The sequence below is a fragment of the Triticum aestivum genome, chromosome 3D (assembly GCF_018294505.1).
Source record: "Triticum aestivum cultivar Chinese Spring chromosome 3D, IWGSC CS RefSeq v2.1, whole genome shotgun sequence".
NCBI classification, from domain to species: Eukaryota; Viridiplantae; Streptophyta; class Magnoliopsida; order Poales; family Poaceae; genus Triticum; species Triticum aestivum.
Window position 1 is genome coordinate 255,782,101 of NC_057802.1, and position 16,610 is coordinate 255,798,710.

General features: G+C 41.9%; 1 protein-coding gene across 1 annotated transcript; it reads left to right on the forward strand.

Moving 5' to 3' along the window:
- Window positions 1–8,387: 8,387 nt before the first annotated feature.
- LOC123078344 (V-type proton ATPase subunit F) lies at window positions 8,388–11,226 on the forward strand. The gene is made up of 5 exons (XM_044500822.1): window positions 8,388–8,680; window positions 8,775–8,875; window positions 9,320–9,401; window positions 9,887–9,969; window positions 10,819–11,226. The coding sequence occupies exons 2-5, from the start codon at window positions 8,813–8,815 to the stop codon at window positions 10,981–10,983; spliced, it is 393 nt and encodes a 130-aa protein (XP_044356757.1). The 5' UTR covers window positions 8,388–8,680; window positions 8,775–8,812; the 3' UTR covers window positions 10,984–11,226.
- The last annotated feature ends 5,384 nt before the right edge of the window (window positions 11,227–16,610 follow it).

The following is a 16,610-nucleotide window of genomic DNA, read 5'->3' on the forward strand; positions in this document are numbered from 1 at the left end:
CGCAGGAAATCAATATCAGAGGGAGTCCAAATGCAACGAAACTCCACGGAGATTTTTTATGGACCAGAAGACACGTAATGGGCCCTGGCTACGCCTCGGGGGTGCTCCGAGGAGAGCACAACCCACCAGGGCGTGCCAGGAGGCCCAGGCGCGCCCTAGTGGGTTGTGCCCACCTCGGGTGCCCCCGGACTGCCTCTTTGCTCTATAAATACCCCAATATTCCCAAAACCCTAGGGAAGTCGACGAAATATTGATCCAGCCGCCACAGAGTCCAGAACCACCAGATCCAATCTAGACACCATCTCGGATGGGGTTCACCACCTCCATTGGTGCCTCTCCAATGATGTGTGAGTGGTTCTTTGTAGACCTTCGGGTCCGTAGTTAGTAGGTAGATGGCTTCCTCTCTCTCGCTGAATTCTCAATACAATGGTCTCTTGGAGATCCATATGATGTAACTATTTTTGCGGTGTGTTTGTTGGGATCAATGAACTTTGAGTTTATGATCAGATCTATCTTTTTATATCCATGAAAGTTATTTGAGTTTCTTTGATCTCTTATATGCATGATCTCTTATAGCCTCATATTTCTTCTCCGATATTTGGGTTTTGTTTGGCCAACTTGATCTATTTATCTTGCAATGGGAAGAGGTGCTTTGTAGTGGGTTCGATCTTACGGTGCTTGATCCCAGTGATAGAAGGGGAACCGACACGTATGTATCATTGCTACTAAGGATAAAACGATGGGGTCTATCTCTACATAGATAGATCTTGTCTACATCATATCATCGTTCTTATTGCATTATTTCGTTTTTCCATGAACTTAATACACTAGATGCATGCTGGATAGCGGTCGATGTGTGGAGTAATAGTAGTAGATGCAGGCAGGAGTCGGTCTACTAATCTTGGACGTGATGCCTATGTAATGATCATTGCCTGGATATCGTCATGATTATTTGAAGTTCTATCAATTGCCCAACAGTAATTTGTTCACCCACCGTTTGCTATTTTTCTCGAGAGAAGCCACCAGTGAAACCTACGGCCCACAGGTCTCTTCCTCAATATTTGCCTTTGCGATCTACTTTTCCTTTGCATTTATTTCCAGATCTATTAAACCAAAAATACAAAAATACCTTGCTGCATTTTATTTCTATTTATTTTGTTTGGCGTTCGATCTATCAATCTACTACAATTTTATCTCACGTATGTTTGCCTATCTTGAGGCGCCGTACCCGGAAGGGATTGACAACCCCTTTAACACGTCGGTTGCGGGGATTTGTTATCTGTGTGCAGGGGCTGTTTATGTTGTGTTGCTTGGTTCTCCTACTGGTTCGATAACCTTGGTTTCATATCTGAGGGAAATACCTACCGCTGCTGTGCTACATCATCCCTTCCTCTTTGGGGAAATACCGACGTAGCTTCAAGCGACATCAAGTAGCATCATCAATAACTTGCGACATATCGGGATTAATAGCATTGGTGGTGTTGCAAGTTTACTTATAACAGAAGGTGAATCTAAAGCAGAGCTAGATGGCAGTTCCTTACCTCCCCTCGTCTTAGAGGGATAAATCTTAGTCTTAGCATCCTTCGGATTCTTCATAGTGATAAATTGATAATAATCCCAAGTGACTCAACAAATATAGCTATGCTCCCCGGCAACGGCGCCAGTAAAAGGTCTTGATAACCCACAAGTATATGGGATTGCAACAGTTTTCGAGGGTAGAGTATTCAACCCAAATTTATAGATTCGACACGAGGGGAGCCAAAGAATACTTGCAAGTATTAGCAGCTGAGTTGTCAATTCAACCACACCTGGAGATTAATTATCTGCAGCAAAGTGATTAATAGCAAAGTAGTATGATAGTTTTGATAATATTAGCAGCAGCCATGGTAATTGTAACAGTGATAGCAGTAGTTTTGTAGCAAGTGCAATAGTAACGATAGTAGTAGTAACTTAGCATGAACAATATAAGATAAATTCGTAGGCATTGGATCGGTAATTTGTTGGATGATATTCATCACGTGACAGTCATAACCTAGGGCGATACGGCACTAGCTCCAGTTCATAAATGTAATGTAGGCATGTATTCCGTAAATAGTCATACGTGCTTATGGAAAGAACTTGCATGACATCTTTTGTCCTACCCTCCCGTGGCAGCGAGGTCCTATTGGAAACTAAGGGATATTAAGGCCTCCTTTTAATAGAGAACCGGAACAAAGCATTAACACACGGTGAATACATGAACTCCTCAATCTACGGTCATCACCGGGAGTGGTCCCGGCTATTGTCACTCCGGGGTTGCCGGATCATAACATGTAGTAGGTGACTATAACTTGCAAGATCGGATCTAGAACATGGATATAATGGTGATAAAATAAATGGTTCAGATCTAAAATCATGGCACCCGGGCCCAAAGTGGCCAGCATTAAGCATGGCAAAGTCATAGCAACATCAATCTCAAAACATAGTGGATACTAGGGATCAGGCCCTAACAAAACTAACTAGATTACATGATGAATCTCATCCGACTCCTCACCGACCAGCGAGCCTACAAAGGAATTACTCACTCCCGGTGGGGAGCATCATGGAATTGGTGATGGAGAAGGGTTGGTGATGACGAAGATCGAAGATCCCCCTCTCCAGAGTCCCAAACGGATTCTAGATCTGGCCTCCCGATGAGGAACGAGGTGGCGGCGGCTCCGTCTCATGGAACGCTATAATTCTTTCTCCCTGGTTTTTTTTGGAAAAATAAGATTTTATAGCGTTGGTTTTAGGGTCTACGGGGCCACCAGTTGGGACAACCCACCTGGGCGCGCCTGGGGGGGGAGGCGCGCCCTGGTGGGTTGTGCCCACCCAGGTGCCCCCCTCTAGTGGTTCTCAGCTCCAGAAATTCTCTTTTATTGTATAAAAAATCCTCGCAAAGTTCCGTTCCATTCCGAGAACTCTTATTTCTACACAAAAACAACACCATGGTAGTTCTGCTGAAAACAACGTCAGTCCGGGGTTAATTTCATTCAAATTATGCAAATTAGAGTCCAAAACAAGAGGAAAAGCGTTAGGAAAATTAGATACGTTGGAGATGTATCAATGCACTAATTACCATGAATAACATTAGTACATTACTTACACGTAAGTTGCAGAGGAATATTGAAAATTGTTCTTTGTCTATGGTATAATCTTTCCATGAAGGAAAGATGCACACAAAGTTCCTGACAACAATATAAGTTTCATCTTCTAAACTGAGAAGAACTGGAACAGTGGTCCTATTTGTTGCACTTGGGGCTCTCTCGCGTTCGAAAAGGGTTTTGGCAACTGGATTTGGTGTACTCTGCTGGAATTGGGGTTTTGGGTCATAGAGCCGGTGCTATGTCAACTGGCATCGTCCTACTATTTGCTGCATATGGGGTCTGCTGAGTTGGGGCATCAGAGATGGCCAGTGTAGTAGGGCTAGAGTCTGCTAGAGTTGGGGCCGTGTTTTGTGGTGGTCTGGTGATATTGCAACTACACCTAATGGGCTATTTGATTTATCAGTTGTCACTACCTTTTCCAAATACTTTGTTCGTATTCCTTCGTGATCAGCAATCGCCCTCTTCCTCTTGAACGTCTGATATACAAGAACAACATTTGAATGGATAAATATGGTATGATGACAGATGGAATATGTACTGAAAATGGATAGGCAGGCCGTATTCACATACACGATGTGTAAACTAAGCAAATGGCAGTGCAACAAAGTAGAAGCAATGCAAAGCATCAGTTGCAAGATATGTGCTACCAATATAACCTTGCAAAGTTAGAGCAAGCATCTTGATGGGTGAATAAGATAGGGCATCTGCCTCTGACTCCTCCACTACACTACAAAAGAAACCACTTCTATGATGATACGCATTTGTCACAGTAGATCACTTTTTTATCATGCATGTACATCCATGATGATTTTATGATAGAATCAAGATAGTCATACCTGTGCTGCCGTAGAAGTGTTCCATGACAATACGAAAATTATCATCACGGAAGTGTCCACTTCCATGACGATAAATGGCGCGTCATGGAAGTGCTTTCGTCAAGGGTAACCGACACGTGGCATCCACCGTAACAGGTCGCCATTAAGCTATCAGGTTCCGGTTTGGATCCGATAACCCGTTAATAGCTGGGACCCATGGGGATTTTCCATGTGTAAAATTCTCATTGGCTATAGCAACCACGTGTCAGCACCCGCGAAAGGACTGGTGTCAACCGTCCAATGAATAGGAGGCGCCTATGATATGTCGACACGTGGTAAGGCCCAACAATGGCCCATTTAGGTTAAAAAGGCTGGCCCAGTCAAAATTAGCGGGCTAGCCCATTAACGACTTGCTTGCAGACGGCCCATTCGCAGTTAAGGCCCGTACGACTAGTTTCAAATTGGCCCGTCAACGGCCCGTTCTAGACTTGTCATCATTGCGGTCCATGGTCACTTCTGGCCTCCGGTAAGTATTTGGGCCGAATTACGGCCCGGTGTGTTTCTGGCTTGTTAAAGGTCCTGCTTCATTTGGGCCCATTTATTGGCCCATGAAACTTTCAGCCCATAAACGACCGTGAAGGAATTGGGTCATATTCGGCCATGTCTGACATTCAGCCTGTTAGAGGCCCACTATGGATTTGGGCCACTTCCAGCATGTTGTGTTTTTTGGCCTGTTAACATTGAACGAAATCCATGGGCCATATGTGGCCCAATGTCATATCGGGCCTATTAACGACCCATATAAAATTGATACTAATCAAGCCCGACCGCACTTCCGCCCTGGTAAAGGTCCGTGTAGTAGGTCAGCGCATTTACGACCAGTTTGAATTTCGGCCTGTTAACGATCCGCATTGTAAATGGGCCACCATGAGCTAAGTTACATTTCGGCCTGCTAATGACCAGTGGGTTATTTGGCACAATTAGGGCCCAATCTCACTTTCGGCCCAATAAAGGCCCATGTTATTTATGGGCTCGAGATATTTACACATGCTAACGGCCTGTTGTTACTAAGTGCCCAAATTATGTTTACACCTCTTAAAGGCCCACTATGGGCACAGGCCTAGCAAATTACGGCCCATAATCGTTTTTAGCCCAATTGGAATTGTGGGCCCGACGAATGTTGGCACGTTGGGCTCCTACGAAGCTTTCGGCCGAATACATTACTGAGATAAACCTACACTATACGAAAATAGCATTGTAATTTCTACAGCCTTTGGCAGCATGATAAATGTTGTATCACAACAAAATAAATTTCAGCCATACAACAAAAGGCCTATTGGCATAAAAGTTTACAGTCCTTGCAGATAAAAGTAACATCAGATATATAGAAGCATAGATCATTTGATCTGAGTACTAATGTTTCAGGCTGTAGAATCCGATGGAGCAGAATGATCTTCCCCTTTTTTCCGCCATTGCTCTTGAACAACGAATCAAATGTCTAATAGTCTGGTTTCAAAACCAATCATATCTTGACGACATTTGTCAACCACTATTCTTGTTTCCGAAACGACCTCCATTAGGGATTGGACTTGTGTCTGGAGCACAGATATATCACTCTGTATAGCCGGAAGATTTGGTCAGTAGGCGATTTTGATGAGGTTACCTTGACAACCAACCCAGAATTACATAGGAAGGTGCTTTTTGTACTGTTAGTGTAGAGATACTGAGGCACTGCAGTAAGAGGTGACATTGTGCCTGTGGTAGCCTCGTCACCTTCAGTTGGTTGTGGCTGTTCAATCATTTGTTCCATAGCTTGCTGAAAGTTTGAATTTGTAGAATAGTGTACCAGATAAGTTACTAATGCGACAAAGATAAACAAAATAGGTTTCATGTTTATACATAACTTTTTGGTGAACTACTTTAATACATTAGCATGTATTGTAGTGCCAACTACATAATAAAATCACTTTCGGAACATATGTCCAAGTAGCATGCCTATTGTATTGTCTATTTTCTCACATTTATTGACATCTAAGGATAAAGAGACATGGTTTAAACTAGGATGAACATAGTATGACATCATTCATATCACGGGCAAACAGATATCAAACAAACAAGCTATTGTATTATTGTGTGGGCACGTGAACATCACAACTAGATTACAGATCAAGACCAAAAAAATATCCTCCTCTCTTTTAAACCGTGTAAAGTGAAATGGTACGTTAAGACAACTGTGTATAAAAGTGAACAGAGTAACTGACATTGGCTGCAAACCAAGCAGTTAAATGAACACGTCACAGTAACAAGCAGTTCAAAGGCGGGAGGCGTAAGGACTTACAACAGCGGCTTGAACTGTTGTACTCATGCCCTTCATCTTGCTGGTGTGGCAATCCTTGAAGGTTTGCACTACATTCAGATCAGGTTCTTTTTGGTCCGCACAGGCTTTCCTCTGTATTTGGAACAAGTTAATATAGATATGATAATATGGCACGAAAAAAAGAAAGGAATTAGCAGCTAGCTACAAGAGTCTCGCAGTGTGCAATATAGCTACGAGATCCCGTTGTTTGTTGGAATTTCACTTTAGAACGGTTGGTCTTGTTCTTCAAACAGTTAGCCTAGAAGAAGATACACTTGTAAGGCACATACGTAAATACGAGTTCAATATGTGATCTGATCAAATATATATACCCTACCTGATACTTTGGATCAGACTAGTGTTTAACAAGGGTTGTCCAGTCTTCATCTGTAATATATTCCATTGGAGATGTTTGGGTGATTTCATTGTTAGCCTTGCCTTCAAAGTGAGTTTTTCTAATGTGATACCGATACTGTCGCAGAGCAGACTGAAAAATATGAGTGGATACTTGTTTAGTTGCATCATCTTTCATATCCAACTTGAACCTCATCTATTGAAAAAAGAATGTGAGTTTTATTAGGAGGAAGCTAGAAAGTATGGGACAGAGCAAGAAAATATTACAAATTGCGATGAATAATATTTACGGATAAATGGTTAAGGAAGATGTTAAATTGGGTATCGTCTTTCTCATTCGTGTACTGGATCCACGTTGGGAGGATATGTGCATGACACCTAATGACAACGGCTGCCTCTAATACTAACTTCGCTGATTATGTAGTATCACGTGGCATTTTTAAACCTGCCTCAAAATGGATCTCCATTCTTCCTCCTTTAGATTTTGTTAATCTGTCAAGCATTATCCCTGATGTCTGTTTCCGCTTGCACCGTGATGCTAGTTCAACAACGAATATGGAAAATGTTAGTGCACATCAAACTGTGAGAGTACATATAAAGGAGCATGCAACACAACTTAACTCCATCAGATACCGTCTTCGGGTTGATGCTCATGAGGTTCATCTGATCTTGCCACGCCCTGTTGTGTCAACGGTGCTTCGGAAGTAGTATTAGGTGTGAAGGCAGCTTGGGAACAGGCCAGTTGCGGAGCGAACGAACGAGTAACTCGTTGAGATGCCGATACAGTTGAAGAGGATGCTCCAGCTGGTGAAGCAGGTGATACTATGTTTGTAGATTTAGCCGATGAACTTGGACCTTCACACCTAAAAGAGTAGATCCTTTTCCATTGCACCCTACGAGTAACACCATTCCGACGTGATAGCCATGGATCATGTCACAACGTCCAGGAGTGGTAGTTAGCTTTTGAGTTGTGTAATCACTTAAGAAAGAGATAACGAAAACAAAAAACACCGCAACAGTGTGGCAGCACAAAAACTCTCGCTTCATTGCTAGTTCATCCTTCAAGTCTCTAAAGTTCTCTCTCGATCTTGCTAGTGTGACAACATGTCATGTGTAGTTGTTAACTACTCCCTCCGTTCCTAAATATTTGTCCTTTTAGGGATTTCAAATGGACTATCACATACGTACGTATATAGACATATTTTAAAATGTAGATTCACTCATTTTGCTTCGTATGTAGTCATTTGTTGAAATCTTTAAAAAGACAAATATTTAGAAACGGAGGGAGTATTAATCATGTCCAACCAAACACCGTGTAGTGCATCAACCGAGCGAGCGCAAGTCACCAAACGTCAGGGGAAAATTCTTCCCTAATGCAGTCTATCAAACTACCTGCAAAACATGGTATTTTTCTTATACAATCAGGTCCGACTAAGTCACAGATGCAAAGAGGCAAAAAAAAGGGCACAAAGTTTCTGTCACGAGCTCATATGCACCCTCGTAAATAAATATTGACTAATTCTAAACATGCGTGCAAATATTCATCAAGAAACATCTTGAAGCAGTTCAAACATTCTCATCATAAAAATTTGCACGCATGTCAAGAAAAAATCTTGCTACCTACCTAGTACGCGCAAAAAAAAACACGTCCTAGTATGCTTTTCGGACTTTCATAAAAAATACTCCTACTACAGTACTTGTGTTTTTCCTCTCTTTTTTTGCGGGTGAGTACTTGTGTTTTTCCGACTCGACCTCATGACCGAAGTTTTCCCCCGAATCGCATCCTACCCGTCTGGGCCCGCATCCGACCCGTGAGTGCTCCGGTTCTCGTGGAGTCCTGCTCCGATCCGATCTCCGTCGTGGCCAAGCAATACACGTTCCTCCCTCCTCCGGTTCTGCCCCTGTGCCGAGTCCCCTTCTAACCCGCCTCTCCGCCCCCATATTTTTCTCCTGCGCCACCGGATCTCCAACCCGCTCTTTCTTCTGTCTGGATCCGTGCCTGTGATTTCTGCTTGCATATCTACTGCAAGGTTCGATCTGATTTTAACTTCCTATATGCGTCCGCACCTCTTGTTTCACACGGATTTCTTTACCAGATTTGCCTCCTTTTGGTCTATTTGGTAGATTCCTTGCAGCCGGTAGGTTTTTGACAGGAACCAGTAATGGCGGGGAGGTCCAATATCCCGGCGAACAACTCCGCCCTCATCGCCATCATCGCCGATGAGGTGATCTATCCACCCTTTGATCTTAAAGTTGCTTGAGCTTCTGTTAATAATTGTGCATATATTGGCTAACTATGTACTAACTGGGTGTTGGGGGTGACTTACATACGCCTTTCCGCCACTCCGGCAATCGTCCTAGAGTCGGGCAAATCGTCAGTGATCCGGCCCGTGTTAGGCGGTGCTAGAAAATAACACAGGCTCGTAGGGGCGTGGTAATGTAGATTCGCAAGCATGGATAATTTGCTTGGTAGCTAAGGATTGATCCATTGTGTATTTGTTGTTACCAAATAAGTAGATTGCTTTTTAGATAGAAATGAGGAGTTGACTTCTTGTGAATGCCAATTTGGTGTACAGGATTTGACAACGAAAATAAGTGTTATATGATGAATGAATGATGTTTTTGACAAGCAAAGCGATGTTTGACATTGAGCTTTCTTATTCTTGCAGGACACTGTCACTGGGTTTTTGATGGCTGGGGTTGGCAATGTTGATCTGCGCAAGAAAACAAATTACCTTCTTGTAGATAACAGTACTATCCTGAACTTGTTAACATAGATTGTTTGTAAACAGTTGACATAAGATTTCTGTAGAAAATTATGTCTGCTGTCTATGGAATTTGTTGAATGGTTGCCAACAGAATGTTTGAAGAATTTCCCAATAAAAAACCTTCTCAGTTTCTATTTTCTTAAGCATTTCTTATTAGGTTGTTACTGTCATGTCATATTTATCCTTTTTCTGTTTCTTCTATTAGACAAAGGCAAAGATTATTCATTATTGTGTTAAGAGAAACTTCTTTACTACTTGTTTGCTCAGTCCTGGGCTTTCATCAAATTTAAACAACCTCAAATATCACTTTTACTCCTGTCACATAATTCAACTTATCATTTCTTTCGGCGCTATGTGTCTGTTATATGAGTGTTATATTGCTGCTGTGTTGCCTATTATATCATAGTTTTCGTACACTTATCCACAGGACTTGAATAGATACTTTTTTGTGTGTGCGCTATCTTGCAGAAACGACAGTGAAACAGATTGAAGATGCATTTAAAGAGTTTACTGCAAGGGAGGATATTGCTATTGTGCTCATCAGCCAATATGTAAGTAAACCATTGCTATAAATGCATATCTTTCTTTTCTCTTAAGAATCAGCAAATTGTTTTGTCAGAATCTTGCAAGTATATCACGTAAAGAAAGAGGGTGGTCATGAGTGTTTGGGGTTAAGTAGTCCTGATTAGTTTCTTTAGACTCAGCTCCTTCTGCTGTAAACAAAATAGACGAGGCCGTTGAAACTCAAAATAGGCGGAGGGGCGCTCTTTTGATAGAAGACACGGGCGTTCCTCTCGTTCCAAACTGTCCAATACACAAGCATTGTGAGAGACGCCACAGCCTTCCTATTAGGGATGTTTATGGCTTTATGCCGGAGAGGTTGATCCGCCACTCCTCCTTGGCGGAGCGCTCCAAGTGCCACAAGGATTGGTCCCAAGATGAAGCCACTCCTTGACTAAGTTCCAAAGCCGAAGCATGAAGCGGTACTTGAAGAAGAGATGCACCCCGGATTCATGCTCCCTTTTGCAAAGAGGGCAAAGACTGCAATTTGGCCACTCACGTTTGGTCAATCGATCGGCGGCCCAAACCCTATCTTGAATAGCCAACCACGAGTCCTAAAGTAACAGAAACCTCTCTTGTAATACAAACAAAACTATATTTATACTACATGCTCAACAGTGCCAACTGCCATGCAAATGACGGTTGCATCCATGTGGTATATCCTACTATCCATAACATTAGAAGAAAGTCAAAAAGCAATAGAGGGATTGTGTACTAGATTACCAGAACCAGAACCAGATGCGTGTCTTGTACTGTTGTACATGTTGATGAAGATGAACTAATGCTATGAGAGGATTATTAGGGTTAGCTTCTTATTACATGTTTCTTGTATGTCCCAGATTGCAAACATGATTAGGTTTCTGGTGGATAGCTACAACAAGCCAATCCCTGCGATATTGGAAATTCCATCCAAGGACCATCCATATGATCCAGCGAGTGACTCGGTCCTTTCTCGTGTGAAGTATCTGTTTTCTGCTGACTCGGTTGCTTCTGATAGGCGTTGAGTAGCAACCTTGTTGATAACTGGGGCATCACACTTTGATTGAGTTCTTCGTGGACTTGCTCCGTGTATCTGTATTAAATTATTCATACCATTCTGTTGTGGGCGCACCAATAAGGAGTAAACAATTTGGATTGCACCAACGGGTTAATGTAATAAATTCTTACTTTTTTTTGGAGTTTGTGTCTAAGAACAAGAAGGGAAACAGGAAAACATGTGTTCTGTGGTGCTGCCATAGACTTGATTCTGAATGTGCAAGCTTTACCTTGCAAATTGTTTGTTTCGGCCACTATCAATTTTTCGGATAGCCCAGTGAGCTTTTTTTTTCAGGTCAAAACGGTACTGCAATATTTGCTTGGCTGGCTGCTGTTGAATCATGGCAGTTTCTTGAAACAGTTTGGATAAGTCTCAGTCGACTGAGACTTCATTATGTCTTAGTCGAATTCCTTTAAGCTTGCATATACTCCTAAATATTTGTCTTTCTAGACATTTCAAATGGACTACCACATACGGATGTATGTAGACATATTTTAAAGCGTAGATTCACTCATTTTGCTCCGTATGTAGTCACTTGTTAAAATATCTATAAAGACAAATATTTTGAAACGGAGGGAGTAGATTCGTAAAAGAAAATTCTTCAGTTTTTTTTTCTTATCTACTTTGTCACTTGACTGAGACTTGATCTAGCCATTCTTGATACGATTTCTCAGCTAGGCACATCAACCCGTTATGCATCAACATGATATTCGTTATGTATACAACTCCACGCTGTGCTACTTAAACTCCATTGATCCGGGGTGATCCGCAACTCAAGTCCCCTCTGCATTAGTGGATACAAATACAATGAACATGTAAGCCGGGTTTGCTGATAACGCATTTGAAAAGGTTTTTGTTCTATATATTCCTAGCACACATTTTGCCTCTGTAAAGTTGGATGTACATAATCAACATCAACGCGTGTACACATAAATAAACATGCCGACAAATAGCAAAGTCATGCACATATTTGGCCTTAAAGCTGGATGTACATAACCAACAGAGTTAATTGCGTGTTAGTACCACATTTCAGCACCTACTTACGAATTGGTATCACTACTCAAAAGTTTTGCAATTCAGTACCAACTCAGAGCCTAAGTATTACGAAATGGTTAAAGTCGCCTATAACAGTGTATTGACGCTGTATCTAACCGGTGGGACCCCCTGTCAGGTGCTGATGTGGCATGTTCATTTGCGAAAAAGACCCTTAGTTTATATTTAATCGCGTATATACCCTTGTTTGGGGGAAAAAGGTCCCACACGACCAAAATTAAAATATTCGCGGGAACCAGCCGCGACTCGAACCCACGACCAGCCACACGCGGCTAGAGCTCGCTACCACTGCGCTACTGCACTGATCACGCCAAATGCCACGCGTAACGCTTTGTATACTTTTGCCGTTATGTTTTTTATAAAATAATAAAAATATTAGTTTGACCGCGTGATCCCGCAGGGATTAGAACACGCGCTGTTACGTTCGCAGGGATTAGAGTTACTGCGTATATTTGTTGTATTTTTATATAATACGAAAAAAGTTCATCGTATTTTAAAAAATGTTCATCTTATATTTATACCCGCAGGGATTTGAGTTACTGCGTTTATTTGTTGTATTTTTTAATGCACAGTTGCTCGAAAAATTGATAACATGTACTAAAAATTATTGTGTTATCGTAATAAATTTTATAATACATGATGAACATTTTAGAAAATACATTTACAACTTTTAAATACGCGTTCAACTTTTTCCAAAAATGTTCTGAACTTTTTTTTCCAAATGCACAAACACTTTATTTACCTTTCAGAGTAATTATAAATTTTTTGAATGTCAACCCAAAAACAAAGCGGAGACCAGCAGGTCTATTATTCAAACCTTGGGTATTCTTCAGACCAAAATCAGTGTGCGCAATGTATATTGAAAAAATTATACACACACATATATATATCGTATATTATAAAATGTTCAACATATAAACGATAAACTTTCTATAATACAAAATCATATATTTAAATAAGATCATTGTATATTAATAAATGTTATATATATATATATATATATATATATATATATATATATATATATATATATATATATATTGAAAGATGTGGTGAACATTTTTTAATGTACGATACACTTTTATATGATGAACTTTTAATATATGATGCAATGAACATATTTTTAATTATACGACGCGATGAACATTTTTTTAATGTCAAATAATATTTTTTATATCGTATAAAAATCGGAACTGCTCGGAGTTTAAAGACGTATACGAACGAGTTGACGCATAGGATGCCGTGGGGCAGAGGCAGCAAGCGCGCGCTGCGAACGACTCGGCGCGGATCGATTTCCGGCGGACGGGCACGCGTTTTTGTACTTTGTAAAAAAATCAAACGTTACAAGGTATAAAAGTATTTGGGCGTCCAACGGCACGGCGCGGGTTCGAAGCCCGGCGCAAGCGCGCGTGTAGTTATTTTTGCATTTTCTTTTTACAAACAGAGGATATATGCGTGATTAAATAAAAAGTAAGGATTCTCTTTGTAAAAGAGCATGCCACATAAGCCCCTGACAGCGGGTCTCAATGGTCAGATACAGCATCAATACGTAGCTTAGACCATTTTGCAACACTTAGGCCCTGAGTTGATACTGAACTGCAAAACTTTTGAGTAGTTGTACCAATCCGTGAGTAGGTGCTGAAGTGTGGTACTAACATGCAATTAACTTTAACCAACACCAACGCGTTTATACGCAGCTTAGACCATTTTGCAACATTTAGGCCCTGAGTTGATACTGAACTGCAAAACTTTTGAGTAGTTATACCAATCCGTGAGTAGGTGCTGAAGTGTGGTACTAACATGCAATTAACTCTAACCAACACCAACGCGTGTACACACAAATAAATATGCCGACAAATAACAAAGTCATGCACACAGTGAGAAAAAAACCCTACATGGTATAGATATTCTAAAACATTAGTAATCATCTTATTATTCCAACACCTAGGCAATGCATATTTCAATTTTTTAAAGTGCATCTTCCTTCTCATTGAGGTTGCTGTCGCACTGAAGATGACCAATTCCCGGAAATGCTGCTCCTCTCCCCTATTCCACTATAAAACCCATGCCTATTGTTCGATGAGAGACGTACGTATTCTGTCCCTCATCTTTCTCTCCAAAAGCCACAGAAATTCGCCGGAGAAGACAATGGCCCAAAACAACAACGTGCGCGTGGTGCCGGCCATTATCTCTGACTCGTCTTGGGTTCGTGCCGAGACAAAGAACATCCCGCAGAGAACCGTGAGACGGCAGTTCGGGATGTTTTCATGACGAATTTCCCGGATTAACGCTTCTAGAATGTCATTCTTCGGAAGGACGACACTATCATCAAGTTCTTCTACACGGCCTCTGTGAAGGACCACAGACACGTGTGAGGCTTCGGACCCGAGACCGTGACCTTCTACTTCACCCCCTTCGACTAATCGACTGCAAGCATCAAAGAGGTGGATCAAGATTGCCTAAGACTATGCTTGTCGTTCGCCGCTCCGACCGCTCTCTATATATTTTATATGTATTTTTTATTTTTTATTTTCATATATATATTCCCTGTTTGCTCGAACAATATGTGTGTAGATGCGCGCCTTTAATATATTTCTATGTTTTTACGTATTTTCTGTATTTTATTTTTTGCAATTGTATGTCCCATATATTATACCAGTAGCCACTAGATAGTTGGGCTTGTACGTAGCCCATCTCCCTAGCTCACCGGTCTCTTCCTCCTCCCTTGTCTCTCTCAGCTCCCAATCCTTATTTTCTTTGCCTCACCCGCCAGCTTATTCCGGCAAACTCGGGCGAGCCCACATGCTCAACTCGCACTGCCCCGCCCATCTTGCTCCGCTTTACCTGCTCGTTCGCATTGATCTGACAAGGACAACTTCTATCGCCACTAGTAGCTACCCTAGCCGAGCGGCCTCCGGTCTTGATCAACGATGGCGAGAGACGAAGAGGGCCACCGCCCTGGTCCTGGTCTGACAGTGGCGGCTACCACGTCGATTTGACACATCGTTGCTCCTTTGATATGGTCTTCTGATAACCCACAAGTATAGGGGATCAATTGTAGCCTCTTTTGATAAGTAAGAGTGTCGAACCCAATGAGGAGCTAAAGACAGAACAAATATCCCCTCAAGTTCTATCGACCACCGATACAACTCTACGCACGCTTAACGTTCACTTTACCTAGAATAAGTATCAAACTAGAAGTACTTTGTAGGTGTTGTAGGATAGGTTTGCAAGATAATAAAGAGCACGTAAATAAAAACTAAGGGCTGTTTAGATAAATAAACAATTAAGTTAGTATAGCGAGTGTGGAAAAGTGGTGGTAGGAGTTGCGGAATTGTCCCTAAGCAATTGACTACGTTATTAGACTGATAACACGTTTTATGTGGGAGAGGCCACTCTAACATGTCATCCCTTACTTGGAATTCTATGCACTTATAATTGGAACTATTAGCAAGCATCCGTAACTACTAACGCTCATTAAGGTAAAACCCAGCCATAGCATTAAGATATATTGGTCCCCCTTCAATCCCGTATGCATCAATTTCTATGCTAGGCTGAAGTTGCTGTCACCCTTGCCCTCCAATACATAGTCCTACCAACTTACAACTAAATCTATGGTGTGATCCACACACGCGCTCATATGATGGGCACCAAAGGACAACAACATAACCACAAGCAAATTAAACCAATCATAGCAATTCATCAATCACCGATAGGACAACAAAAATCTACCCAGACATCATAGGATGGCAACACATCATTGGATAATAATGTGAAGCATAAAACACCATGTTCAAGTAGAGGGTACATTAGGTTGCGGGAGAGTGGACCGATGTAGATAGATGGGGGAAGGTGATGGAGGTGTTGGTGAAGATGATGGAGTTGTTGGAGTAGATCGTTGTCACACGATGATTTCCCCGGTGGTGTTCTGGCGCCACTAGGAGAGAGGGGGAGAGCGCCCCCCTCCTCCTTCTTCTTCTTCTTCCTTGACCTCCCCCCCCCCCTAGATGGGAGAAGGGTTTCTCCTCTGGTCCATGGCCTCCATGGCGGTAGAGGGGCGAGAGCCCCTCTGAGATTGGACCTCTTCCTCTGTTTTCTTCTGTTTCTGCGTTCCCAGATTCTGACCTTTCACCGTTTCTTAAATTCCTGAAGATCTGTAACTCCGATTGGGCTGAAATTTTAACACGATTTTTACTCGGATATTATCTTTCTTGCGACCGAAGAAGGGCACCAACCGCCTTACGGGGTGCCCACAAGCCCCCTAGGCGCGCCCAGGGTAGGGGGCGCGCCCTAGGGCTTGTGGGCCTCTCGGGCATCGTCTCGCATTGATTTTTCCCCCCAAAATTACATATATTCCAAAAAAATCTCCGTAAGTTTTTATCGCGTTTGGACTCCGTTTGATATGGATATTCTGCGAAACAAAAAACATGCAACAAACAAGAACTAACACTGGGCACTGGATCAATATGTTAGTCCTAAAAATAATATAAAAATGCCAAAAGTATATGAAAGTTGTAAAATATTGGCATGAAACAATAAAAA